This window comes from Caenorhabditis remanei, chromosome III (assembly GCF_010183535.1).
Source record: "Caenorhabditis remanei strain PX506 chromosome III, whole genome shotgun sequence".
Classification (NCBI taxonomy): domain Eukaryota; kingdom Metazoa; phylum Nematoda; class Chromadorea; order Rhabditida; family Rhabditidae; genus Caenorhabditis; species Caenorhabditis remanei.
The window spans coordinates 11591404-11615747 of NC_071330.1; the positions used below are offsets into that span (position 1 = coordinate 11591404).

At 39.8% G+C, this 24344-nt stretch overlaps 11 protein-coding genes across 11 annotated transcripts; 8 read left to right on the forward strand and 3 right to left on the reverse strand.

Moving 5' to 3' along the window:
• Positions 1 to 1323: 1323 nt before the first annotated feature.
• Positions 1324 to 3700, forward strand: GCK72_010835 (uncharacterized protein; the record flags this gene model as incomplete). Its single annotated transcript, XM_003111442.2, has 5 exons — positions 1324 to 1481; positions 1689 to 1922; positions 2244 to 2621; positions 2781 to 2971; positions 3192 to 3700. 5 exons carry the CDS (start codon positions 1324 to 1326, stop codon positions 3698 to 3700), a joined length of 1470 nt encoding a protein of 489 aa, XP_003111490.2.
• A 1311-nt stretch (positions 3701 to 5011) lies between these two features.
• Positions 5012 to 5771, reverse strand: GCK72_010836 (uncharacterized protein; the record flags this gene model as incomplete). Its single annotated transcript, XM_053728061.1, has 3 exons — positions 5012 to 5214; positions 5380 to 5550; positions 5627 to 5771. 3 exons carry the CDS (start codon positions 5769 to 5771, stop codon positions 5012 to 5014), a joined length of 519 nt encoding a protein of 172 aa, XP_053587638.1.
• Positions 5772 to 7194: 1423 nt separating this feature from the next.
• Positions 7195 to 8820, reverse strand: GCK72_010837 (uncharacterized protein; the record flags this gene model as incomplete). The annotated part of the gene is made up of 5 exons (XM_053728062.1): positions 7195 to 7579; positions 7633 to 7843; positions 7932 to 8116; positions 8310 to 8496; positions 8574 to 8820. 5 exons carry the CDS (start codon positions 8818 to 8820, stop codon positions 7195 to 7197), a joined length of 1215 nt encoding a protein of 404 aa, XP_053587639.1.
• Positions 8821 to 11011: 2191 nt separating this feature from the next.
• On the forward strand, positions 11012 to 11284 carry GCK72_010838 (uncharacterized protein; the record flags this gene model as incomplete). Its single annotated transcript, XM_053728063.1, has 1 exon — positions 11012 to 11284. One exon carries the CDS (start codon positions 11012 to 11014, stop codon positions 11282 to 11284), a length of 273 nt encoding a protein of 90 aa, XP_053587640.1.
• GCK72_010839 (uncharacterized protein) lies at positions 11023 to 12727 on the reverse strand (the record flags this gene model as incomplete). Its single annotated transcript, XM_003111769.2, has 4 exons — positions 11023 to 11305; positions 11427 to 12417; positions 12467 to 12640; positions 12685 to 12727. 4 exons carry the CDS (start codon positions 12725 to 12727, stop codon positions 11023 to 11025), a joined length of 1491 nt encoding a protein of 496 aa, XP_003111817.1.
• A 2701-nt stretch (positions 12728 to 15428) lies between these two features.
• On the forward strand, positions 15429 to 16849 carry GCK72_010840 (uncharacterized protein; the record flags this gene model as incomplete). Its single annotated transcript, XM_003111571.2, has 5 exons — positions 15429 to 15594; positions 15653 to 15877; positions 16150 to 16391; positions 16499 to 16617; positions 16828 to 16849. The coding sequence occupies 5 exons, from the start codon at positions 15429 to 15431 to the stop codon at positions 16847 to 16849; spliced, it is 774 nt and encodes a 257-aa protein (XP_003111619.1).
• Positions 16850 to 17851: 1002 nt separating this feature from the next.
• GCK72_010841 (uncharacterized protein) lies at positions 17852 to 19607 on the forward strand (the record flags this gene model as incomplete). Its single annotated transcript, XM_003111619.2, has 6 exons — positions 17852 to 17896; positions 17994 to 18215; positions 18358 to 18507; positions 18616 to 19014; positions 19363 to 19474; positions 19522 to 19607. 6 exons carry the CDS (start codon positions 17852 to 17854, stop codon positions 19605 to 19607), a joined length of 1014 nt encoding a protein of 337 aa, XP_003111667.2.
• A 248-nt stretch (positions 19608 to 19855) lies between these two features.
• On the forward strand, positions 19856 to 20174 carry GCK72_010842 (uncharacterized protein; the record flags this gene model as incomplete). Its single annotated transcript, XM_003111687.2, has 2 exons — positions 19856 to 19876; positions 19923 to 20174. The coding sequence occupies 2 exons, from the start codon at positions 19856 to 19858 to the stop codon at positions 20172 to 20174; spliced, it is 273 nt and encodes a 90-aa protein (XP_003111735.1).
• Positions 20175 to 20430: 256 nt separating this feature from the next.
• GCK72_010843 (uncharacterized protein) lies at positions 20431 to 20920 on the forward strand (the record flags this gene model as incomplete). Its single annotated transcript, XM_003111533.2, has 3 exons — positions 20431 to 20581; positions 20627 to 20717; positions 20764 to 20920. The coding sequence occupies 3 exons, from the start codon at positions 20431 to 20433 to the stop codon at positions 20918 to 20920; spliced, it is 399 nt and encodes a 132-aa protein (XP_003111581.2).
• A 216-nt stretch (positions 20921 to 21136) lies between these two features.
• On the forward strand, positions 21137 to 22039 carry GCK72_010844 (uncharacterized protein; the record flags this gene model as incomplete). Its single annotated transcript, XM_003111610.2, has 4 exons — positions 21137 to 21291; positions 21563 to 21632; positions 21687 to 21829; positions 21889 to 22039. The coding sequence occupies 4 exons, from the start codon at positions 21137 to 21139 to the stop codon at positions 22037 to 22039; spliced, it is 519 nt and encodes a 172-aa protein (XP_003111658.2).
• A 281-nt stretch (positions 22040 to 22320) lies between these two features.
• On the forward strand, positions 22321 to 24095 carry GCK72_010845 (uncharacterized protein; the record flags this gene model as incomplete). The annotated part of the gene is made up of 4 exons (XM_003111577.2): positions 22321 to 22410; positions 22461 to 22550; positions 22861 to 23127; positions 23706 to 24095. 4 exons carry the CDS (start codon positions 22321 to 22323, stop codon positions 24093 to 24095), a joined length of 837 nt encoding a protein of 278 aa, XP_003111625.2.
• Positions 24096 to 24344: the final 249 nt, after the last annotated feature.

The window sequence follows — 24344 nt, forward strand, 5'->3', positions numbered from 1 at the left end:
TCTGAATAAGTGTGACGAGAGCTTTCAGAAAAGCCTAACCATGTTTAGGTTCGCTTCCAGATGGGCTCCACCGCGAAAACTACAGTATCCCTGTTTAAAGGCGAATATGTATGGTGTACTGTAGTTTTATGGTAGCATCTAAACATAGGAATGATTATACTTTTTTGAAAGCTAAGAACACGCTGAATTAGAAAATTGGAGTTTGAAAAGGTTTGGATTGAAGTTCAGAGAGTTATGACAGAAATTGTAAGTTTGGGATTTTTGATATTTTTCGAAAACCTGTAGTTCTACAAGTTTTCAACCGATTTTGATGATTTTTAGCTCAAAAACCTTGTCAACTTCAGAAAAGCAAAAAATATAGTTTCCTATTTTTCAGACTCGATTTTAATCACTAACTTCTGAAATTAAAATTCAACTCTATCAGAAAGATATGCTGATTCCAAAATCTCATTTCCAGCTCTCGAAAACCTTAACCTAAAGTCCTATGACCCCCTCCGGAACCCTCTGCCAATCAACTCTCAGTGCCAATATCTTCATCTTTTCTCTCTCTTCATGCCAATACAAAATAAAAGAACACATTGAGAGAGGCGCCTCGTCCATCTCCTCTTCTTTCCTGTTCAATGTCGTGTCCATCAGTTTGAGAGAAATAGAGTGAAGAAACGATAGAGTGACCAGAGAAACTAGAGTCACGTGTTTCAAAGAGTATCTCTTCGTCCTCGTGTCCCACTCCGATGCCATCATTTTGCCCTTTTCTACTGTTTACATGTTCTAACAGCTAGTTTTTTGACCTATTTTTGTAAATGTAGTTTTAGTTCTTTAGGGATGCAAGTGCGCTCCATTGCGAATATTGTTGGAAATCGAACCTTTCATGGATGTTTCCTGGATTATACTTGATTTCACATCCAGTTTAAGGGAAGTGAAGAAGTCACTACTGAAACTTGACCTTTTTTCCTCACATATTTAGCAAAATTAGCTTCTCATCATCAAAAAACTCAGAAATTAGTCAAATTAGAGGAAACGTCGAAGTTATTAGTACATTTTTCTATCATCTAGGATTTCCTAAAGATGTTTCTCTATTTTATTTTAGGATTTTCCTCTAAACAGCCCTGACACTGAACGAGACTTCATTTTCTAACAAAAACTAAATTCAAACACGCGCTACTTTTCACTTGCCTGAATGGAGCGCGCTTGCATACTAACAGAAAAAAATTAATTTTTATTTTTCCACCGTTTCCTCTCTTTTTCTCTCGAATTTTCTCGAATATTCGCAAATTCCGGTCAATTTTTATCCATTCTCTGATAGAAAAACTCTCGCATTTCAGGATGATCAAGTCGCCGCTGGATTCGTTTGGGGAGTGGACCGATATGTCGGTCTTTTTGGAGATGAAACCGAGGAACGATTTGGCGTCGTTGTTCGTCGACGTTCCACCCGGTTTCAGAGAGAAACAACCGGCTCCGGAGCAAGAAAATCGGAAGACGATGTGAGGATGATTTTGATTCAGAAAAAATATATTCATAAATTGCTTAAACTGTATAAAATGAGCCCTAACAGAGCAATGTTTGCGTTAATTTTCAAGTTTATACCTCTAAAATCTGTTTCTGCGAGTGAATCTGTCACTTAAAGTATATAATGCTACTTTCCGGTGCAAAAATATTAGTTTTCCTATTAAAATCTTCGAAAATTTCAGAAAATACGCTGACATCAACGTCGTCAACGTCACCGACAATTTCATCAGAATCGGAGCTCCACCCACCCCAGAATCCCTTCTCAAACGAGAGAAAGAGGCGGAACAATCATCATCAAACGGCGGTGTTCAAATCAAAAAACAACGGGATAGGAGTCTATCAACTAGTGGCTCACCCAAGTCTCTACCCAATTCACCGACAAAAAAGAGCCAGAAAAAACAGAAAAAGAGTGAAAAGTATGGGAACTTGTGTTCTTTTTACCTCCGCTTAGTTCATTTATAATAAACCAGCCTGTCTTCCCCGCCTTCGGCGGTTAAGCCGGCTGGCCTCTTCTCATTTACGTGGCAACCCTTTTTCAAATGTGCCCGCTTGGCCGAGTGGTCTAAAGCGGCGGTCGTTGTCCAAAGCACGCTAGTTCGGTTTTGCCCGCAGGGTTAGTTTTTCATCTCGTTCCAAAACCGTTGCGGACATCGCCTCAGACAAACAGACAACGCCCAATTGACTTTTATATATAAGAATGATTTCAACGATGTTTCATTCAACCTATTCGTTTCCAGATCAGACTTCAAACCAACCCGTTTCGGTGCAACAGTTCGTGATGTCACTATCAAAGCATCTACTCTCTGCTCACCAACATTTGCCGATGGAGCTGGTCGTATTTTTATGTGTAAAGTGAATGTAGAACCAATCGATTCTCCATTGATTCAAAAAACCGCTCATCGTCTCGCAGTCGATGTATGCAAAAAAGAGAAATTAGAGGAGTTTGCTGCGAAAGCGCACCCACGTATCGTATGCGCTCGATGCAAGCTTGGAATATTATCAGAGGAATATATTATGACTATCGGATGTCTTCCGGATGATGATTTCCTTTCAACTACACAATCAGCAGATTTCTATTGCAGAGATTCGTGTGGAGCTGCTTGTGATCCGGACAAGTAAGTTTATAAAAGATTTCTGAGAATATTAACAAAAACAAAAATTTCAAAACAAATGCTCCGAAAGAATTTGATCAAAACATTTCAAATTTTCATCAAATTAAATGCACCTAACAGTTAAAATAAATTATTTTTCACAATTCCAGTAATAATTTCCAGACATAAACACGTTAAACGAGAAGAACTGAAAGCAAATCCAAAATGGCTTCCAAACGAAAAACGAGTAATGATCAGTTATGCGAATTCAATTCTTCATAAACTATCAGTTTTGGAAGAAAATGTGATCGTTGACGAGAAGAAAAATATCAAATGTGCCGGATGTAAATGCCAATTGGGACGTGTTCAGAAAAGTGAGTAATTACATTGAATTTCACATATTCGTGTGTAAAAATGGTTGGAAAAGGGAAAGGATTGAATGAAAATCCCGAAAACTGAAGCAAGCGAACTCCCCATGGTGATATTTTGGTTGCCTAGTGACCAGATTCTCGAAAGAAAATTCTGTCGGATTTGAGAGCTATTTCGCAATAAAAGACGTATTTTAACAAAGATTCAATTCATTCTCATTTTCAGACCACCCGGATCTTTATACATTCAATCACATCGCTACTCTCATGACTGCTGGACAGAAGAAGATTCCATTCGTTGATAAACTCAATATGTCTCAATTATCAATTTACATGGCACAATTGGTTCTAAATGGCTGTGAAGGACAGACTTCGATGAAATTGGTCATCCGATCCCTCGACAAGGTCCCCTATATGCTCGTTTGGCTACTGGATTCTTATGTTGTCATTGCAAATGGAACATTAGAAGGATTGAAAAATGAAGAGGAGGAAGGAACTGTTCTGACACCGTTTCCAGCCATTAAACTCCTCTATAAAGTGTTTAACAACTCGACTGCTGCCAGTGATCCACGTGCGAATGGAGAGGATACATCTGTTGGATTAATCGATTTGCCACTTCCTTGCTGTGAAACGCTCATCGAGTTATTGCTCCGTAGCTCACTTCGTAGTCCACCGGCTTGTCGTGCTGTCGGTCAATTCTTTGTTGGATATCTTCAGATTGATGATCGTATTTAGACTCCCAGACTTCAAAATAAATTATAGTTTTCTGACATGGAGATTCATATAATTTCAAGTCTCAAAACTTCTGTTTCACTTTTCGCTGTAAATTTTAGCTTTTCTTCTCGATTTCTTTTTTACTGCCTACTTCTCCCTGTACAAATCCCTTTTCCCCGATTTTATAACCTTTCCTGTTGCTCTTTTATTGTTTTCTTCGTTCTGGTGGTGTCGTGTCTTGTATAGTTTGACTTGCAGGTGTTCCTTGTAGCTCCACCCACTTTTTCTCCATAATATCATTGTTCTCTAACATATTTTTCGTTCATTCCTTTTTTGTTGAGTTGGTCCACATGTGTTTTTTTTGTCTTTTTTGGGCCCTTTAAGTTTTTTCTGGTATTTTTGTAAATTCAATGGTTCTAAATAAACTGAAACGCGGTTATATCTGATAAGTTTTCGTTGAATTACTTCAGCGCTGTTATTATTTATGCTGCTGAAATTTAAGGATTTGAGAGAACGTCTCCGAAAATCTGCACATTTTTTTCAGAGCCTTCTTTCTATTCAGAATCCGTGCAATCAGAACTCGAAGGTCTTGGGTTCAACAGTGATGGAAACTAATCGGGACGCTTCAGATTGAATTTCGGACACAGAGGAGTGGAAGAATCAGAAGTAGATGACGAATGCACTGGTTATACATGCATCACCATCTTCTCCAATCGTTTTCATTAAGAATCCACTTCGTTCATCGTTCATTTCGTCTTCTGATTAGTCATATGAGTTATAAATTACCTGTGAAATAATTTTTCCACATTTCAGCACATTATTTAACTTTTGTGTAACTTTATTGAATGAAATAGCTCGAATTTTGACAAGATTCAGACTATAAATCCTTAAATCCCCAAAAATCTAGTTTTCAAAACATTATTTTCTAAAATTTTGTCGTGATTGATTATCGTTTTCCAAAAATTTCCAGAATATTCAGAGTTTTCAATCGATTTTGAGATTTTTCCAGATTTTAAACCGGAATTTGTCGAAAAAGATGGGGAAGCCCTTGCGAAGTTTTGTACTACAGTTGTTGAAGTGCAGTATTTATTGAAATTCGGGAAAAATATATTGGGATTCGAAAAAAGACATGAAAAGACAAAAAAAAGGGGACAAAAAATAAATTTTCTGGGTTCGGTGAGAAATAATCAACTGGGAATGGGAGAAATCATGGGTTCATTTGACAGCGAATTTTTCGTAATCTGTGAAGATCCTGGGTGAATTTTAGAAAAAAGGGAGAAATAGTATAGAAAAAATATTTTAGGGGAGAATGATGCTGAAAAAGCTTAGGAATTAAGAAAAGTCTTGACTTTTTTTGAAAACATGATACTGATGGTAGGCGACTTCCGGAGTGACTTCATATCTTTTTTGAAACTGAAGGAGCATGGTGATAAGAAGGAGGATGAAGATGAGGTAGAGTAATTCATACTTCATATATGTGAACTGATAGGAAGCCGTTGGAGGAGGAGGAGTCGTCAATGGCATGAATCGAGAATCTGTTAAAGATGAAAAAATTTATAAGATGAATTGGCTGTGTAGCGACTCTACATGTAAGAGATAGAGACAGGGTCAAAAGGGGTTTTTGACTGCGTAGCGACCCAACGCGTCTGAGATTGATAGGGAGGGTATGGTGGTGTAAACTCACTGATTTTTGGGCTCACATCTGCTCGCCAACTTCAGAAGAGCCGGAATCCAAGGCTGAGTATATTCAATAATCACAGTTTTGGTTGGTTCATATGACTTCCAGATGATTGTATGGCAGCTTTTGAGGAGATAATGAGTTGGAACGGAGTTGGAGATGTTAAGACGGATGGAATGGTTGTGGAGGCGTGCTGAAATCATTTGGAATCAGTTTATTTTACTCGTCCACTTTGATTAGTATTAGACGGATAACCTATCAAAACTAACCACTAGACAACAATCGGATCCACTCCTCCTCCAAACCAGTCAGTTTGATCACCAGAGGTTCGCTGGCATAGAAGTCCGAGGAGCTGAAGATTATGAGGAGACCCCAGAGAGAAACGATCCATAAAAGGATCAGTGTGATTCTCATCGGGATGATGGTGAGAAGTGAGACAAAAAGGTCCAGACTGGTCTGAAACGAGAAATTGAGGGGAGAATCGAGAAGCTATGAGAAAGCGATAACTAGGAAATATCAAGAGAAACGGATATTGGTAGTTCTGTAAGTCCGGATGTCCGAACTTTGTTATATCGGAGAATCTATATCCTCTCGATGGCTCCCTGATACAATTTTCCTCAGCAAGATGGCAGAAAGTCATGCCCTTCCCTATGAGCCACGAGTACATGCATCGTATGCTTAGAGCTCATTGAGTCAAGGGCATGTTACAAAAATATAGTGGAACCCCTTGGAAGAACATCTTATGGGAAGAAAAAACATGAGAAAAAGAGAGACAGAAAGTAACCATCCACAACATCGACCGGGACTCGAACGAATGAATGCTGCCACTGTTTTCGTTGGGGTCACTTTTGTAAGTGGGCGGAGTTTATTCCTGGTGGGGGGAGTGGGCTAATGTCTGTCTCCTCTCTTTTCTTGCAAAGTGACGAACTCAATCGTATTTTCTAGAAGAACAAGAAGATCGAGGAACGGAGAGACGCAGAGAAAAGTGGGCGGAGTTCATTCGGGAATCATATTTTCTATCGGCGGGGCTTTAACGACAAGGAGTTGATCGATTGAATGCTTTCTCCTCTCCGATGGATGGTCTCTCCAGTAAGTGGGCGGAGCTAATATTTTGTCTCTCTTTTTTCTTGCGGACAGTATGAACAAAGGAAACTGTGAGTAATATTATGGGATTCTGTAGGAAACAATATGAGAGATCACTGGGAAATGAGAGATTTAGAGAAAAAGTGGGCGGAGACAACAAGACCGATTTTTGATTTTCTTTCGGGGTGATTCATACATAAGAACACCTGAAATAAGGCATACTGTAATTTGGTAGCAGAATCTGAAATAACATATGGACATCCATATCGACAGATTTCGGGAGTCAGTTGAGTTGCTCGGTCAGACTCGCTTACTTTTTTGAGCCAAATTACTGAAAACTATCTGAAACAAGGCGTGAAAAAAGAACATAATTTATTGTAACAACTCAAGATGAATGACAGAACAATAAAGTGAAGTACGAATGATAAGAATCCAACGAAATGGAGAAGTGAAAAGTGCCTTTAGCAAAGGATTTCTAGGGAAAAGGGGAGGAGTCATTGTACAAAAACATTGATTTTCTTCATGGGACATCAAAATCATAATGCTGATTGGAATGGCGTTTTTCGAAGGGAGAATGAAACAAACGGGAATGAATGATAGGGAAAATCGAGGGAAAATTGAATAAGTTTTTTTTTTTGATTTTTGAGGAGCAGGATCCAAGGGGGAATGGAGATGTTATGGGTTTATTTGACAGGGGTTTTTAGATTTTAGGGCGGAATCCGTATAGGTACAGTAATTTGTGAATGGAGAGGACTCAATACTCGTTGTCATCAGGTGACTCCGTGTCACACGGTGACTCCACGTCACTGGGTCGCTCAATAACCACAATACTTCTCTTGAAAAGGCGTTTCTGGATGATTGGTTGACGACGACGGTAGGCAACAACCGGTTCCGTGGTGACGAAATATTCGGCTTTCTTAGAGGACATATGGTAGAGAAGAGCAAGAAGTAAGATGGTAGCTGAGAGGCAGAGGAAGACAAGAGTCAGAGATACACCGTACCAGAAGAGAGCCATGTCATCTTCATCACCAGAACTGTTGGTGCGGCGGACATAGATCAAAGATGGAATTGTGGGAGAGAGAACGAACTTGATCGATTTGGTGATGGCACGTGGAGGCCAATTCAAGAGCAGTTGGAAGCTGGAAAAGAAGAGAATATTGGCTGAAGAGCTTCTTGGAAAGTCTTTCATTACCTCAAGTCATCCTCAGTTCCATTTGAGCAGTAGGTGTGTTTCAGCATGTTGAACACGTTCAGAAGCTTCTCATCAACGACTAACATCTCGTTCGGACGAATTTTGAGAGTGAAGTTGAACAAGAGATCACACTTGACGAGCTGGAAGTGGATGGCCAGTGGCGACCCTGTGGCGGCGATGCGGATTTCAGAAGTACCGTTGGACTGGAGGGCTGAAAAGGATAATCAACTGTAGTCTTTGTCGCAGGACTCTTGTGGTGATGACTATTTCAGAAGTAAACGTTTCTAGATAAGCCTTACCTCTGGCGATCATTCCGTTGATTCTGACATCGAAGAGAGAATTGTTGCGCCCACGAATACGGACTTCGTTAGTGATGTGGTCAGTCTCTTTGGGGGTGTGAGTAGTGTTGTACTCGAACAAATCGACATGAGCATCAGATTTTATGGAGAATGTGGAGTTGTCGACAGCCGTAAAGACGAAGAATCTAGAATAAGAGAGATGTGCAATAGGTACGTAGCAACTCAAGGAGTAGGATGTGGTTACAAGGATTCTCTAGTGTGATGAAGAGTGCGGATCGCTTCAAATTTGCCGACCCGGGTCTAAAAGGACGCCTCCATTGGCTTTGTTTCTTGATATTCCCAACGATTTCCCTGTTCAGTTCTACTTCATAAACTCACTGATTTTTGGGATCACATGTTCTCAACAGCTTCCAGAGATATTGAATCCATGGCATGGTAAAGTCGATAACTGCAGTCTCGATTGGTCCATTTGACTGCCAGAAGGTTTGATTGCAGCTTTGGAAGAGATAGTAGGTAGGGATGATGTTCGAAATTTTGACACGCAAGGTCTTGTTCTTAGTACGGACTGAAATTTTTAGGTTTTGGAGGATTTTGAGTTCAATAAGCTTGAGAACTCTCGACTACATAAATAAAATAACTGACCGCCGTACAACAATCCTCGCCAGCTGTTCTCCGAACCCATGTTCATGATTTTATAGGCTAAGGTTGGTTTCTTTTCTTTCTTCGTTTCGTTTTTGATGGTTTCGACAGTATACGTTTCGATCATCTCGACGATAGTCATTTGAGGGACAAGGGTTTTGGTGGCATTCGAAGAGAAGTCTGAGGAAATGACGAGTGAGGGGAGTCCAGAGAAAACCACGATCCATATGAGGATCAGTGTGAGTCTCATGGTGATTGTGAAGATTCACAATGATTGCTCTGAAATGACAAAAATTGATAAAAGAGAGAGAGAGAGGTGATAAAGCATTGGTAGAAAGAGACAAGTGTACAAGAATCGTTGTTCGTCCGGAAGCCTGGATCTTCGGTGCCAGAGGATTACTGTACTAGATCATTTACTTACATACAATTCAGATCTCTGACTGTTTCACTAAAAAAATGTACGCACAGAACGAATGTGAGAAGGTGTGTTCTACGGTAACCCTAACTGAAGATCAGATCTTCCACGTCTCCAGTTTGTGTCATAGAAACAAAGGTTCCCGTGAATGAGATTCTATATCGAATAGACATTATTGCACTATGAGCATCTACTCTTATTCAGAGTACAAGTACCATCACTGCCACGTCATGCTGCTCCCCCTTCACCCATGTGTCACGGGTCATGCATCTGTACCATGCACACAGCTGTGATGCCATCAGTGCTTGAAGGTCAATGACCGTGAGTCATGCTCGAGAAAGACGAAAAAAGTAATGTACTCTCTGGGGAGGAGTATTTTATTAGAATGGACTTTTCTTAACTATCAATAGAACGGTTGAAGTAAGGCAGTGGTGAAGGAAACAAGAAAAAAGCGAAAATCCCAGAGAGGAAATAGAAAGCTGCCACGACCGGAATGAATGTTTCCTCTGTTTCGATGGGCGGCCCCTTCTCAGAAAGAGGGCGGGGCTTATGCTGATACGAATCGTGATGCGAATATAAGAACATGATGACTAATACCTTTATCAGAATAACAATAAAATCGATCTTTGGGCAACGAGAGTTTCAGATAAAAGACCAGGTTTTTAGGAAATCCGGATCTGAAAAAAACCTCGAAAGGAATTTTCCTATACCTATTATAGGCTGATCGAATTCGAAGACACCTAGACAAGAGCCCTAAAAGTCTATAAAAATTCTTAATATAAATCTAGATAAAATCTCGAAAAACCTAGAAAGTGCGAGCCCGTCAAACACGAATGAATGCTTCTATCGTTTTGATGGGCGGTCCCTTCATAGCTAAGGGGGCGGGGCTAGTGTCTCGATCGATAGCTCTCTTCTCCTCATGTGTTACGACAATGGTGACTAACATTTTTCGTTTTTCTCGATAACAAGGAGAGAGAGATTCATAGAAAAGGGGGCGGAGCTCTTTCAGCAGAAATTGTTAGGAATTTCAATATCTGTTTGAGATTTCAGCCTCTCATCATTTTGTTTTCAGATTCTGAATGTTCTAAGAAAAACTCAAAGCTAGGAATTCAAATCATGGCTCGATTGTCCCGATATTCTTGAAAATCTAGAAAAATCTGACCAGAAAGAACATATCAAACCACCCTCCAGTACGACGGGACTAGAAAGAATGAACGTTTTCTCCGATACGATGCGCGGTCCCTTCTCAGAAAGTGGGTGGGACTTGCGCCTCCGTGATACGAAGCAAAAGAACATACTACATGTGATGACTAATTTTATTCATTTTTCTCGAAAAAAAAGCAGAGGATCTTGGGAAAAAAGAATTGAAATCCCATCTCTTTTCGAGCAATCAATAGCTAATTTTGAGTGGATTCTGAAAAATTTTAACATTTTTTGCAACTCGAAGTCTATCTTGTCAGAACAAGCCCAGTTTCAGAGCTGCATTGATTGAGTACGCTTATTGTTTCAGTCACCATTTGTACTATGAACACATCTCTTATAGGAGCAGGCACATTGCTCGCCTTTTCGAGAAACTTGATACATCTTCAAAAGAAGCCGTTAGTCTTTACCGACTCAACCCGAATCAGCATCTGGCGGTTGTAAATCTTTACCGAGTTGCTCAGAGTCACACCTCCTCTCCTTTCGCATAAACATTCATTTTGCGGAGTGTAATAACAATTTTCTAATTAGACTTGTGATAAAGAAGGTACAAACTCTTTAGCAAAAGTCGGTGATAGCCGATAAAACTGATTTCGAATCTGTAATTATCTGAAAATGAAGAATAGATTATTAAGATTAAATTACAATGAAACAGCGCTTACATTTTCAATATTTTATAAGAAGAGTCGATGATTCTAATGAGAACTAAAAGAAGAGAAAAACAATAAGATTAACAAAAACATGAACAAAACAAATAAACTACACTATATAAAGATCATGAAAGCTTAAAATGTCCAGATAATAAGATATTTTAAGAGATATCAATATGGAAGAAACTTATGGTTGTCCTTCGAAGGCCTTGGCAGCTGGATTGTCCTTTGGAGAGTTGGAGAAGTCTGGCTTCAGTCTCTTCTCGGCCAATTCTCCGTATGGGTTGAATCCTAATCGTTCCATCTCGGCCTTCATCAACTTCTTCTTCGACTTTGGATCCTTTTCTTCTGCGGAGAGTGGTGGGAGAACGTCGGTGAAGACTCCGGTTCCGATGGTCTTGGCTCCTTTACGGATGGTGAATCTCTGTTGTGGCTCGATGAACATTTGAGAATTGAGGGAGAGTTCGACTCTGAAAAAAAGAAAATTTAGATTTCTGGCTACAATTTGGCGAAAAAAACAATTTCAGGATCAAAATCGTTGTGAATACGAAGAATATGGATTCTGAATCTTGAAATCAAATTTAAACGTACTCAGCTGATTCTCCTGGCATGACGAAGTCTTTTCCAATGATTCGGACGCTTGCTCCACTGTCCCAGGTGAGTGAGAAGACGTGCTCACTGAAGTAGTTGGCGATTGGAGTTTTGGCACCTCCTTCGCTCTCCTTCAACACATAAAGTTGGGCTTTCACCTTGTCGGTGACCTTGTGCTTGTGTCCTTGTGGAAGGAGAACACATCCTCTACGAACATCCTTTGGTCCGAGTCCTCTCAGCAAAACTCCCAATTGATCTCCTGGCTCGGCCTGGTCGACCGTCTTACGGAATGATTCCAATCCGGAAATTGTGGATTTGACGGTGGTTCCATCCTTGGTTCCTCCAACAATCTCGATCTTGTCACCACGCTTCAAAATTCCTCTCTCCAACTTTCCCGTGATAACTGTTCCACGTCCAACAATGGAGTAGACGTGCTCAGCGGCGAACATTGGCTCCTCGTTCACTTTTCTCTCTGGAATCACGAACTTGTTGTCGAGAACGTCAAGGAGTTGCTTGACAGCTTCCTCTCCAATTTCTGGCTGCTTTCCCTCAAGAGCACAGAGGGCAGATCCAAAGATAACTGGGCAAGTGTCTCCTGGATATCCGAATTCGTTCAACTGCTCACGGATGTCCATTTCGACAAGTTCACGGGTCTCTGCGTCTGGGACCTCGTCGACTTTGTTCATGAACACAACAATGTTCTCAAGTGGGACTCCAACTTGTCTGGCCAACAACAAATGCTCCTTGGTCTGTGGCATTGGTCCATCGGTAGCGGCAACTACGAGGATAGCTCCCTCCATTTGTGCGGCTCCTGTGATCATGTTCTTGATGTAGTCAGCGTGTCCGGGGCAATCAATGTGAGCATAATGGCGTTTTGCGGTCTCGTATTCCAAATGGAATGCGTTGATTGTGATACCACGAGCCTTCTCTTCTGGAGCATTGTCGATATCCTCGTACTTACGGTACTTGGCTCCTTTTGAGGTGGCAAGAACTTAAAATGAGATAATTATTAGGAAAACCTTTAAAAAATTACAACCAACCCTTTGTGATAGCTGAAGTCAATGTGGTTTTTCCGTGATCAACATGCCCAATGGTTCCGACGTTCAAATGAGGTTTATCTCTCTTGAAGACGGCCTTTCCACCGGGAACCGCCAAGTGACGAGCCTGAATCATGGCCACTTGCTGCATCTTTTGCTCGCAATGAGAGACGGTCTCTGAAACAAAGAATCAGATAAGGATATATAAATGAAAAACTTACTAAATGCGCCGACATTACGGCTGAGAAGGCTGAAAATCTGCATGTTGTGGCCCAAATTCGGATTGTTACCTGCAAATATGGAAATGACGCAATTAGAGGGGGTTAATGAGCATGTAGAATAGCAGGAAGGTGCTTATATTGTTCGAAATATCGACTTTTTAATTTATTTAAGTTAAAAAGTTTGAAAAATATTTTGAGTCCCTCAGATAAGCCCAGCGGAAAACGGGAAAATAGAAAAAGTACAGAAAAATAGGTCCGCAATTTCGGCGGTGTTTACACCGAAACGTACGCGCAAATGCATCCAATGCACCGACAGATATTTGCAGACAGTACTCAACCCGCTATTTCTCAATTGTTTATTTCTTCTCGTTCCTCATTGATTTTCTTTATTTCCCCTATTTTTCTTTTTCATTTTTTTACATTGCATTCAAAATATGACCATCTTGAGTTATATTATCTTTATATACTTTAGATTTTCCAAAAACGTCAAAATCAACATTGAATCTTGTCGCTATCGAAATTGTCCGATAAGGCGCCGCAAGATTCGTAGAAAACTTGGCTAATACAGCGAATGATAACGCTAATAGGCGAAGGCATTGTTCCAGAAGTTGAAAGTATAGTGATTTTATTGATTTTTGATTGAAAACGTTAGATTTTCATCGAAATTTTTGTATTTTTGGGCAGATGTGAGAGTCAGGCGGACGAGTTTGGCGCCAAAAACCAGAAGTGAATGTTTTTGAGTTGTAATAATGTTTTTGTTGTTTCTGCTTCTTCCAGTCACTTCTGAGATTGTTGCAGCTTTTAAATTCTCAAAATTAGTTTTATCCGGCTCATAAGTTTAGTCTCCCCCCATCTTTTTGTGATTTTGTCGCATTTCATTCGCTTTCGGAGTGTCTAATTTACCAAGTTTAGACAGTTTTTGCTAGTAGATTTGATTATGATACATTGGATATAAGCAATTGAAGAATTGTCTTTTCCGATCAGAATTATGCAGCCATTTAGCTAAAAGGGATAGATCCTAAAAAAATTTGCGCATTTTTAACCGTAACTTCAACTTTTTGTGGTTTTGTTGCCTGCCTGTCCTTTAAAATGGAGCTACTGAAACCCGGAAAAACTAGAAAAACATACGGATCATGAAGAGGACGAGTTTTTCTACTTTTTCCATGCTTTTCGTGTATAAAAATCGGAGAAGAATCCTGCATTTCCGATCCAATAACACGAATTGCCTCGGTATTCTCTACCTATTTTCCAATCAAGACCCCACATCGTTGACGACCTCCCCGTTCATATTGTGTACACTTTCACCACTTTGTCGTCATGTTTACTCATTTTTCCTTTCGGTAATTTCTCAACTTTCATGAAAAGTTATCTTTATTGAGAAAAAAGAATATTAAGAATTTGTTTTTCATTTAAAAATGTGTTGCTTTCGAAATGTTCGCTCCGAAAACAGTTCCCCCTTCATTTCTTTTCTTCCCACCATACCATTCAGCACAGAGAAAGTGAGAAGCAAACGAAACGAGAAAAGCGATGACTAACTATTGATTGCCCTCTTACTTTTTCTATATTTTCGCACCAAAAAGCTGCTGCAATGAATAGAAAATAAACAATATATCGAACAAAACAAGAAGCGATCAATACATTTTTACCCGATTGCGATCACTTGATGCTTGGCAAAATTTCGCAATTATTCGAAGAGAACTTGTAAAAACTAGGAAACTACTGTATCTTCTCAATTATAACGGTACTGCAGACTAACAATAATAGTGATTTCCCAAGCAGATGTTTCAATAAGAAAAACAAATCTTCAAACCAGCATAATAATCAAGAAAAACTGGTAAAGAGCTGCATCAGTATGATCGGCAGCTGCTGAAAATTGCAGTCGATTTCAAGAAGGTTCACTTTAAAAATTAAAATAAATAAAATGACCATCCTCCGATTTAGAACAGACAGAACCAGAACGCACATACATCTGTAACAACAATGAAATCCCTTTCACTGATCAAACAAAAACAGATGCATGTGTACAGTTTTTGGGAAACTCTGTTCGATTTTATCGTAGTTTTTGCAGTTTTGGGTGAATATTCATAATTTTGGTACAAGTGGTCCGAGTCTATGGATTTTTTTCCTAATTCAGTCGCGAAATGATTTTCCAATTCCAGAAGTTTAGTACTAAAAGCTTTTTGTCACTTCCTTAGTGAATAAAATCTGAAACGTTAGAGAAGCTATCTTCTCCTCCTGTTTTTTTCCGAACCTCTCAAACTCATTCTTCAGTTCAACCTTCATTTTAGTGGTTTTTACACTAAATCATTGCATCAAAAAGTGTCGGATCTAAAGCTCTAATCCCTAACAACTCCCTTACAATTTCTAAGATATTCAATCTCCATTTTAACTAGTAAATCCTCCAAATTTTAATAGATTAATCTCCTCCCGTGTGCCCTCGTTTTTCCTTCTTCAAACATGTGAGAGGAAAAGAGAGAGTGAATGGATCACCAGTGTCACTATTGTGTTCGTCTTCTCCTTTCACTATCTGCGTCTCTGTGCCCTCATACTCTCTCGTCTCAGTCATCATTTGAGAGAGTCGTCCTTCTCCTTCTTTTAGAGCAGAAATATGACCAGTTCATAAACATTTTCACACTTTTTGTCTACCTTTTATTCAGAATACACTTGGCGCCTTCAATATAATTTTTAAAATCTTCAGTTTTCTTTTTTCCTCGAAATTTTCCTCAAAAAGTGTAATTCCAGACATGGACGTTCCACCAGAGGATCATGTGGGGAATCAAGAGACGCAACCACTTCTCGATGAGGGTATTGGAATGTATTCGGAGGATATGGATAGAGATAATGAACCAGAATATATTACTGAATACGGAGATGGTACCGAGTCGGCACAGAGAGCGCAGAGGCCCAATGGTAAAGGATTGTGCTCAGAAAATCGAGAAAAATCAGATCTAAAACTATTCATTTTCAGGAGCGACAGTCCTTTGTCGTGTATGTGACGTGCCAGTGTCACTGGAAGGACGCAATCAGCAACACGTTGTCAAATGCCACAGTTGCGACGAGGCGACACCGATTCGTCCGGCTCCACCAGGCAAAAAATACGTGAGATGTCCGTGCAATTGCCTTCTGATTTGCAAGGCGTCGTCGACGAGAATCGCGTGTCCACGGAATAATTGTCGTCGGGTTATCACTTTGGGTACGGTTTAGGAGCAGAAGATTTTTCGAGCATGCCAAAATTCAAATTTTTTCAAATTTTTTTTCGCGAGAAGTCAAATTTTCGACTATCATTCAGAGTTAGAAAACATTCTGAAAAATCATCAGACATTTTCGCATTTCCTATGAAAATTTTCCAAATTTTCAAAAAAAAAATTCGAAAAAAGGGTCATTTTTTGAAGCAGGGCCTTGACATATATGTTTTCCATCTTTTTCCAGCATCCCCTCTTTCTTCCCATCAATTCATCTTTTCAGCAGGTCAACGTGATCCAGGAACCGCAATCCGAGCTCCGACTGGAAGTTGCCGTGTGAAATGTAATCATTGCAATGAGATATTCCTCTTCAATACTCTCACAAATGCTCTCGCCAACTGCCCTCACTGCAAAAAGTACTCGACAGTCGGAAATTTCGCTCGTCGTCGTGCACTACTTTTCTTCGTTCTAGCTGCGACTGTCGCCGTTCTCGCTGTGATTCTCACAATGTTGACGAATGCTTCGGTAAGAATATCGACCAGAAATTTTAGACACTTTTCGATGAAATTTTGGAATAAAGACCCTTCCATCCCTACCATTCATTTCTCACCCCTCTCCCATAGCATTTCCAGACATTCAACAAAATCTACATGGTGCCCATTCTGATTGGATTATATGGATGTGCCCTCTACACTGCATACAAAAGTTTCAACTACTATACGTGCCGGAAGAGTGAAATTATTGGACCTGTGTAAGTTTCCTTTTTAGCGATTATTAGTTTCTTGCTGTAAATCTAAGTATCCTGTCTTTTTTTGAACGAAAATTATCGTTTCAAGCTTTTCGATTAATTTTCATTGAAAAGTCACAACTTTCATAAGAAAATTTGTCAGTTTTCCGTTAAAAAGATCTGAAATTTCAATGTGGACCTCTATTTCCTTCTAAAACTCCGCCCCTTTTTCAGCGAGGGAATCGACAACTTCTGACAATATTCCTCTCAACTACCGTATTCTCCATCACCTCCACCCGGCTGAAACTAAGATCAAATGCACATAATTCATCCATCTCTCCACCCGTCACATTTAAACCAATTATTTGTAGAAATTCATTAAATTAGTCATTTTTCCCTCTCCGAATTACCTCTTTTTCTACATATTCTGTGATACATTTCTGCTACTTTTTTCTTCGTTTTTAGTCCCCGAAAATGCGCCTCTATTTAATTTTTAGCACTTCTTTTTCTGCAACCTTCTTGTGTTATTTCCCTTTCTCTTCTTCCCCAATACATCCCCTTCCCATCCCCCAATCACTGGTATTCCATTCATTTTTCTCTCCCAAAAAATCAATTTTTCCCTAAAAAGATTATATTTTCGCTCCCATAACCTCCAAAATCGTTCTTTAAATTGTGAAATCGCCTCATATTTCCTCTCCTCCAATTGCTGAAATTGCTGAAATTAATCCCCCGTTTTTTGCACTTTGAACTACTACTAATTATTTTTCGTTTGGGAACATTGCATAAATCTTGTTTATAACTTTCAGCGGTTTAAGATGTTTTTCGAAGTTTTCAAATCTATTTGATACTTTTTGAAAATTGGATTTCAAATCTGAAAACTTCAAGTGTTCTCTCCAAATTTTGATCTAAATTGGCTATTCATTCTTTTGAAATCCGATTTTTTTTTCGTACAAAAGCACTTGTTTTTTTTTTAAATTTCCTATAAATAGAATACAATTTTCAGGATCCGCTCACTCCGCAATCCTTGGTTCGTTTCTCTATGAGAAATCTGAAATCTCTCGAACTATATCGCCAACTTATCCACTACTCGAACACCCAACTGAAATACACGGATCGCCAATTTTTCATTGAAAAAGTTCGCGAAGAATTCCATAAAAATCGGTATTCCGACGAGAAGAACACGACGGATTTGCTGATAAAGTGGGGGAAAAGTGTGATTGAATCGAAGAAAATTGTATAGAAAAGAAGAAAAGAGAAGATGGTTTGTGTTCTAGGAATTGAAGGATCCGCTAATAAAATTGGGGTGAGTTGAGAGGATGAAACAACGAGAAAGTGAAAGAAAAAATGAAAAATTCTGAAAAAAACAGTTTTTTTTAAAAATCGTATTTTCCCAATTCCAGGTAGGAATAATCCGTGATGGAGAAGTCCTCTCCAATCCACGTGCCACATTCCACGCCCCTCCTGGTGAAGGATTTCGACCAACTGAAACTGCTCAACATCACCGACAACAAATCGTTCGACTGGTTGGAGAGGCGATTCGAGAGGCGAAAATCGAAGATCCGGAGAAGGAAATTGATGGAATCGCGTATACAAAGGGACCTGGAATGGGTGCGCCGCTTCAAGTGAGTTGAGAGAAAATACTGACAAATTCACGGTTTCCACCTGAAAATTGTTGAAAAACATGGCTTTAATACTCAAAATGTAACTTTTATTTCAAAAAATTCAACTTTTGCCGGAAAAATAAATCTCAATTTCTGATTACAGGTGGGTGCCATCGTCGCGCGTACACTCTCTCTCACATGGAAGAAACCAATCATTCCTGTGAATCATTGTGTTGGACACATCGAAATGGGTCGACTGATCACTGGTGCCGATAATCCTGTTGTTTTGTATGTTAGCGGTGGAAATACACAGGTAAATGGCTAGGTTTTTGATGCGAATATACCGTGGTCGCAGTGCCTTCCAGAGCTTCTGAAACTTGCCAGAATTCAAGAATTCACCATAATCTTAATTCGTCTTCAGGTGATTTCGTACACCAACAAGCGATACCGTATCTTCGGAGAAACTATCGATATTGCCGTCGGAAACTGTTTGGATCGATTCGCTCGTGTTCTGAAACTGCCGAATGCCCCATCACCTGGATATAACATTGAACAACTCGCTAAAAACGGAAAGAAGCTAATGGAATTACCGTATACAGTGAAGGGAATGGATGTCTCGTTATCTGGAATTCTGTCACTTATCGAGAAGAAAGCGCCGAAACTCATTGAATCCGGAGAGTTTACACCGGAAGATTTGTGTTTTTCACTTCAAGAAACGGTCTTTGCGATGTTGATTGAGATCACTGAACGGGCGATGGCACATACGGCAAGCAGAGAATTGTTGATTGTTGGAGGTGTTGGATGCAATTTGAGATTACAGGTAAAGACGATTTTCAGATAAATTTGACTGGAATTATGGTAAAAATTAGAGTTTTAAGGGGAAATATCACTTTCGAATACATGTTTTTCCATACTTGGCGCCAAAGTTGAAATTTCACATTTTAGATTTTAGAAAAAGACGAGTTTTCGACTATCACTCAGAATTAGAAGAAATTCTGACTGAAAAACTTTCAAAAAATTAGTTAATTTTTTGAAGGGCCTTGACAAGTTTTTCCTAACTTCGAATTGTTCATAATCTTTTTGATAACTTTTTAACTTTCTGTATAGATTAGAACCGGAAAAAGCTCAATTTCCAGTCAAAACACCCCCTAAACCTTATATTTTTAAGGAAATGGCGGCAGCAATGTGTGCAGAACGTAACGCCCATCTCTTCGCCACCGACGAGCGTTTCTGTATTGATAACGGAGCGATGATTGCGAGAGCTGGAGAGTTGATGCTTGGTTTGTTATTATACTGAAAACATGGTCAGCAACTTCTTGTTTTCCAGCTTCCGGAATGAAATTCGATCTCCGTAAAACGACAATAACTCAGCGATATCGTACCGATCAAGTCCATGTTGAATGGAGAGATTAGTCTTGTTCCCTCATCAGAATTGTTGCTTTTTCCTTGTTGTTAATTTTAATTTTGTTGATTTTTCTTGGTTTCAATTCTCTCCCAAAGTTATTCTCCCAAATCAATTTTCCACGTGTCACCCCATTTCTTTTGGCTCCTCTCATTTCTCCCCTTCCAGATTTTCCGCGTTTAAAAATCATTCTGTTTTCTATCTCCACATTTTTGATATTCTTCAATTCTGGTAGGATAAAATCAATCCAAAACCAAAGATGTCTGCTGATTGTGCTGAAGTAAGTGTTGACTCCGCCCATTCTCTTCAATCTCTTTAATTTTCAGGCATACGACAAAATGAGTACATGGGTAGTCCTGTTGTCAATTGTCCCCATCACATTCAGCCTGATAACAGTCGTCTTATTATGTGCATCCCTTCTAAAAGTGAAAAAGATGATTGGAATTTGTGATGGAATCTCGGCAAGTGCTCACTGGTTATCACGTACCGCTGTTCGTGTCGGAATCGGAGAAACTGCTCGAATGACGATTCAAGAGTATGCGGCGACGAAGCCAGAGTTGAAGAGATTGCTTAAATAGAGGCTTTTCTTTGATTTGAATGAGGATAAACCGGATTTTTACATTTTTGTTTTATTTGTTGGTTTTATTGGTTCCGTTTGGATCCGGTTGTGTATCTTTGCTTTTTGTGGTTACTTTCTGGATTTTTGCGGTGTTGTCTTCAAACTTGAACGCTGCTGACTTCCAATTTTAGCGCTGCTAACCTCTCTTTTTGCTGTCAATCACGTTTTTTCTTTGCTTCATCTCAAATTCTCTATAATCTTTCACTTTTTTCTAGATGAGTGCTCTGAAACACTACACTGCTCAAGGATACGACGGCTTCAAGCAGACTGTCGAAACCATTGGAAAAGGACAACGAATCGTCGCTCTCTTCACTGGTTCCAAGATTCTGACCACCGGAAAGTCGTGGTGCCCGGATTGTGTTGTTGGTGAGAAAGGAAATAAATTTCATTAAAAAATAATTTTTGTTTCAGCCGAGCCAGTGATAGACCAAATTATCAAGGAGCCGCCAGTCTCTGAAACTGATGTTCACTTCATCACAGTCTTCGTTGGAAATCGTGAAGTGTGAGAGCTTCAACTGGAAAATATAATTTATGAATTCATTTTTCAGCTGGCGTGATCCAGCGGTCGGATTCCGTGTCGATCCATCACTCAAATTGACCTGTATTCCAACTATTTTGGAGGTTGGAAAGAAGGCGAAACGTCTCACGGAGGACCAACTCACCAACAAGAATCTCGTCATCGAGTTCTTCGTCGATGAGGAATAAATAACTATTTATTTTCCCAGTTCATGTTAAATTTCATTCCAACTTTATGTGATGTTCCTAGTATTTATTGCATTTATGCATTGATAATTTATATGGTTGTATTTTATAAAAACGGTGGCTGGAATCTTTTTTCTCAATTTGGTTGTGATTGAGGATGTCCCCTAATTGATACTTACTGGCTTTTGAAAATGTTTGAAACTCTAAAAGCGAATTCAGATGCCTAACGACGAATTATTCCACGAGAAGCAACGTCTGCAATACTGTCTTGTCCACACAGTCAACAATATTCTTCAGAAAGCAGAGTTCGATCCGGCGAAGATGGATGAGATTTGTTATGCTTTCAATGAGAGCAAGTGGTTCAATCCGCATAGGTAACAGGTGTTTAAGTTTTAAAAAGAAGGAATTCTCGATTTTCAATTTACTTTTATTTATGCCAGCAAGAAGTTAGCCTCAGAAGACGTTTTCCTCAGCAAAAACCAGTTAGCCTCAGCAAAGATGTTAGGCTCAGCAAAAAAATAGCCTCAGAAAAGACGTTAGCCTCAGTAAAAAGTTAGCCTCAGCAAAAAAAGTTTTTCGAAAAAACAGAAAAATCATGAAAATCTCTCAAGAATGCCGGAAAACGATTAAAATACGCTTTTTCAGATCCTGGATCGGCACCGGCAACTACGACATCAACATTCTGATGGCTGCTCTTCAACAGTATGATCTGAAAGTAAGTCCTCTCATTCGATGTCTCTTTAAAACCAAAACTCTCTTCTCGTTTCAGGTGATGTGGTTTGACAAACGAGTTCCCGTCGAGAGGATTCATTTGAATAAGCTGAGAGCCATCGTCTTCAATATTCCATCTCGGACCCTTTTGACACTCTACAGAGGACGTCATTGGTTTCCGGTTATTCAGAAGAATGGAGTGTAAGTTTTAACGTTTTCAGTTTTAGCCGAATGAGCCAGATTAAAATGAGTCATTACAGATACTACAATCTTGACTCAAAACTCAAAGAGCCAACCGTCATCGACGACATTCGAAAATTCATTCAAAGCCACGTGGATCAAAAAGAGACGGAAGTGATGTTGGTGGTGGAGAATAGTGTCGACGAGGAGACCGTTGTCGATAAAAGCTGAATATAATTTTTTTGGGATTTCTGTAAATTTTCATGGCACTGCTGTCTTTTCGAGAACAGGTTTTGTATATACTATTTCTTCACACTTTCTTGCATTTATTTGAAGGGTTTAATAAATTATTCTAGTCAAGAATCTCTTATCGAATGTGGAACAAAAAAAAATTTACGAAAATATAAAAATTGCCACCGTGACCCGACACCTTGGTTTATTTTTTCTTTCACCCTCAATTCAACGTTAAAAAATTCAATCGATGATTGTCATTCAATCATTATCGATTAGAAATGGAACACGATACGTACAATCCGTACACCGTTTGCCAACGTTACCCGTCTCAATGGTGGATTTGGGCACCGAATGCACCGTCCATCGATGTAAGGATTACTGTAGCTTAGGTAGTCGTAGTACTGTATCACTATTTCAGGCGATTCCGAGAAACGAGAACGTGTTCAACAACACGACTATGCTGACCGTATCTCATGACGCTGTCAACTGCCAAAGTGTTATGCCATCGGTATGTTAACAGGGGATATCTCAAAAGCTACGAGAGATGGAAATAAGTTATCAACTATGAAAATGTAGCTTATAGAATTCTGTACATTTTCTTAGTCGCCAACTTTTTTCTAGCTATAACAGCTGGCGAGATAGAACACTTTGAACGCAAGAGTTCGTAGGCAGTCAACGCGCCAACTATGAGGTCTTGTATCTCCGCACCTATCGGGCTCTCAAAAATCTCTCAACTAGTAAATAGTTTCAAATTTTTTGCTCTAGATTTTCATAGTTGAACACTTTTCTCTATCTCCTCTACATTTTGAGTTTTTAAGTCCTCCATCATCACTCTCCAAGAACGTTACGTCGTTCCGGAAGTCATTCCATTCGGAAGTTCATCTGAAGTCGACACCCGCTCGGCTGGGAATCCATACGCCCATCATCCCAACTTCACCACTCCATCTGAATATTTCGATCATATCACTGATTCTGCGGAGGCGCCAAGAGATGTGTTGACTGCGATGGATATCAAGGGTTTGGAGGATCCATTTGTAGGAGGAGAGGCTGTGCCGAAGGTTCATATTCATCCGCCAAATGATGTGGTTAGTTGGGAAAATAGGGAAAAGTTACTAGCTCGTTCTTACGATGTTCTTTGGCTGGAAAAGTTTGAGTCGTTGTATCTTTGCAAGTTGAAGTGCTAGCAAAACGTGGTCAACAAAAAAAAGACTCAATACTTTTTGAAGCACATTTTTGCTGCTGACCACTTTTCTTTATCTTTGAATTCTAGCAAGATACGACGCTTCAAAGTCAGCTGATGAAATCTCATAGGCTCTTCTGGTTCACTTTGAAGCTTTTTATCTTCACAACCTGGAGAGTTAACAAAGAGTTGTTCACTAATGAAATGCGCGAAATTTAAAGGAGGTGAGAACTCAAAAAAAAAATGTTGGCTCAAAATTCGGTAAGTGATTGCTCTGTGGGACCCGAACACATGACCGAACGCGCATGGGTACAAAACCGCAACCGGCTGAGCTACACGGCCGAGAACGCACCTGGGCAGCTCGGGGCTGTGATAAATGTGGGTGCATCTCAATCACAATTTCGATCACAATTTTTTTGCGTTATCACCTCCTTTAAAACACTTTTAGTAGACAGCGTTCCGAGATACACTTCATTTTTCCAGACCATCAACAAGACCGCCTTCACCTCTGAATCCATTGCCCACATCAACTCCCTCGACGTCTCCTTCCCGACGAGAGCATCTGCTCCAGCTCAATCCCAAGTGACTCGTACCAATGCAACTCTCAACAAGAAGATGCTAAGCCCCGAATCAATGTACGAATTGGAGAAGATTGACGGAGACTTCCAGAAGCCATCGGCCATCAACATGCACGTTTTCCGTGAATTCTCTCCACAAACTCTGGCGGATCTTCGTGAAATTCGCAACATCTCTCAGTACACTGACTTCCCGAGATCATCGAAAGACGTTGACACTTGCCTTGGAATCTCTCCGACGATTTCTGAGAAGGCGTGGTTTGAACGGACTGAAAGTATGGGATACGCTGGAATGTGATGTCTCTGCAAATGAAGAAAAACCCATCAGGACAGAAGAAGATATTTATAGATTTAAAGAAAATGTTTTAACGATTTGTTGAAAAGTATGATTTATTGAAAATGAATAAGAAGAAGGCTTTTTCTTGTCTAGTTGGGGAAGAGTACTTTGAGATTGCCTGCAAAAATAACTGAATAATTGAAACGGATGGGTCCCACCGCGAAACTACGGTATGTATTTTTGAAGCGGGGTACTGTAGGTGCGACCACC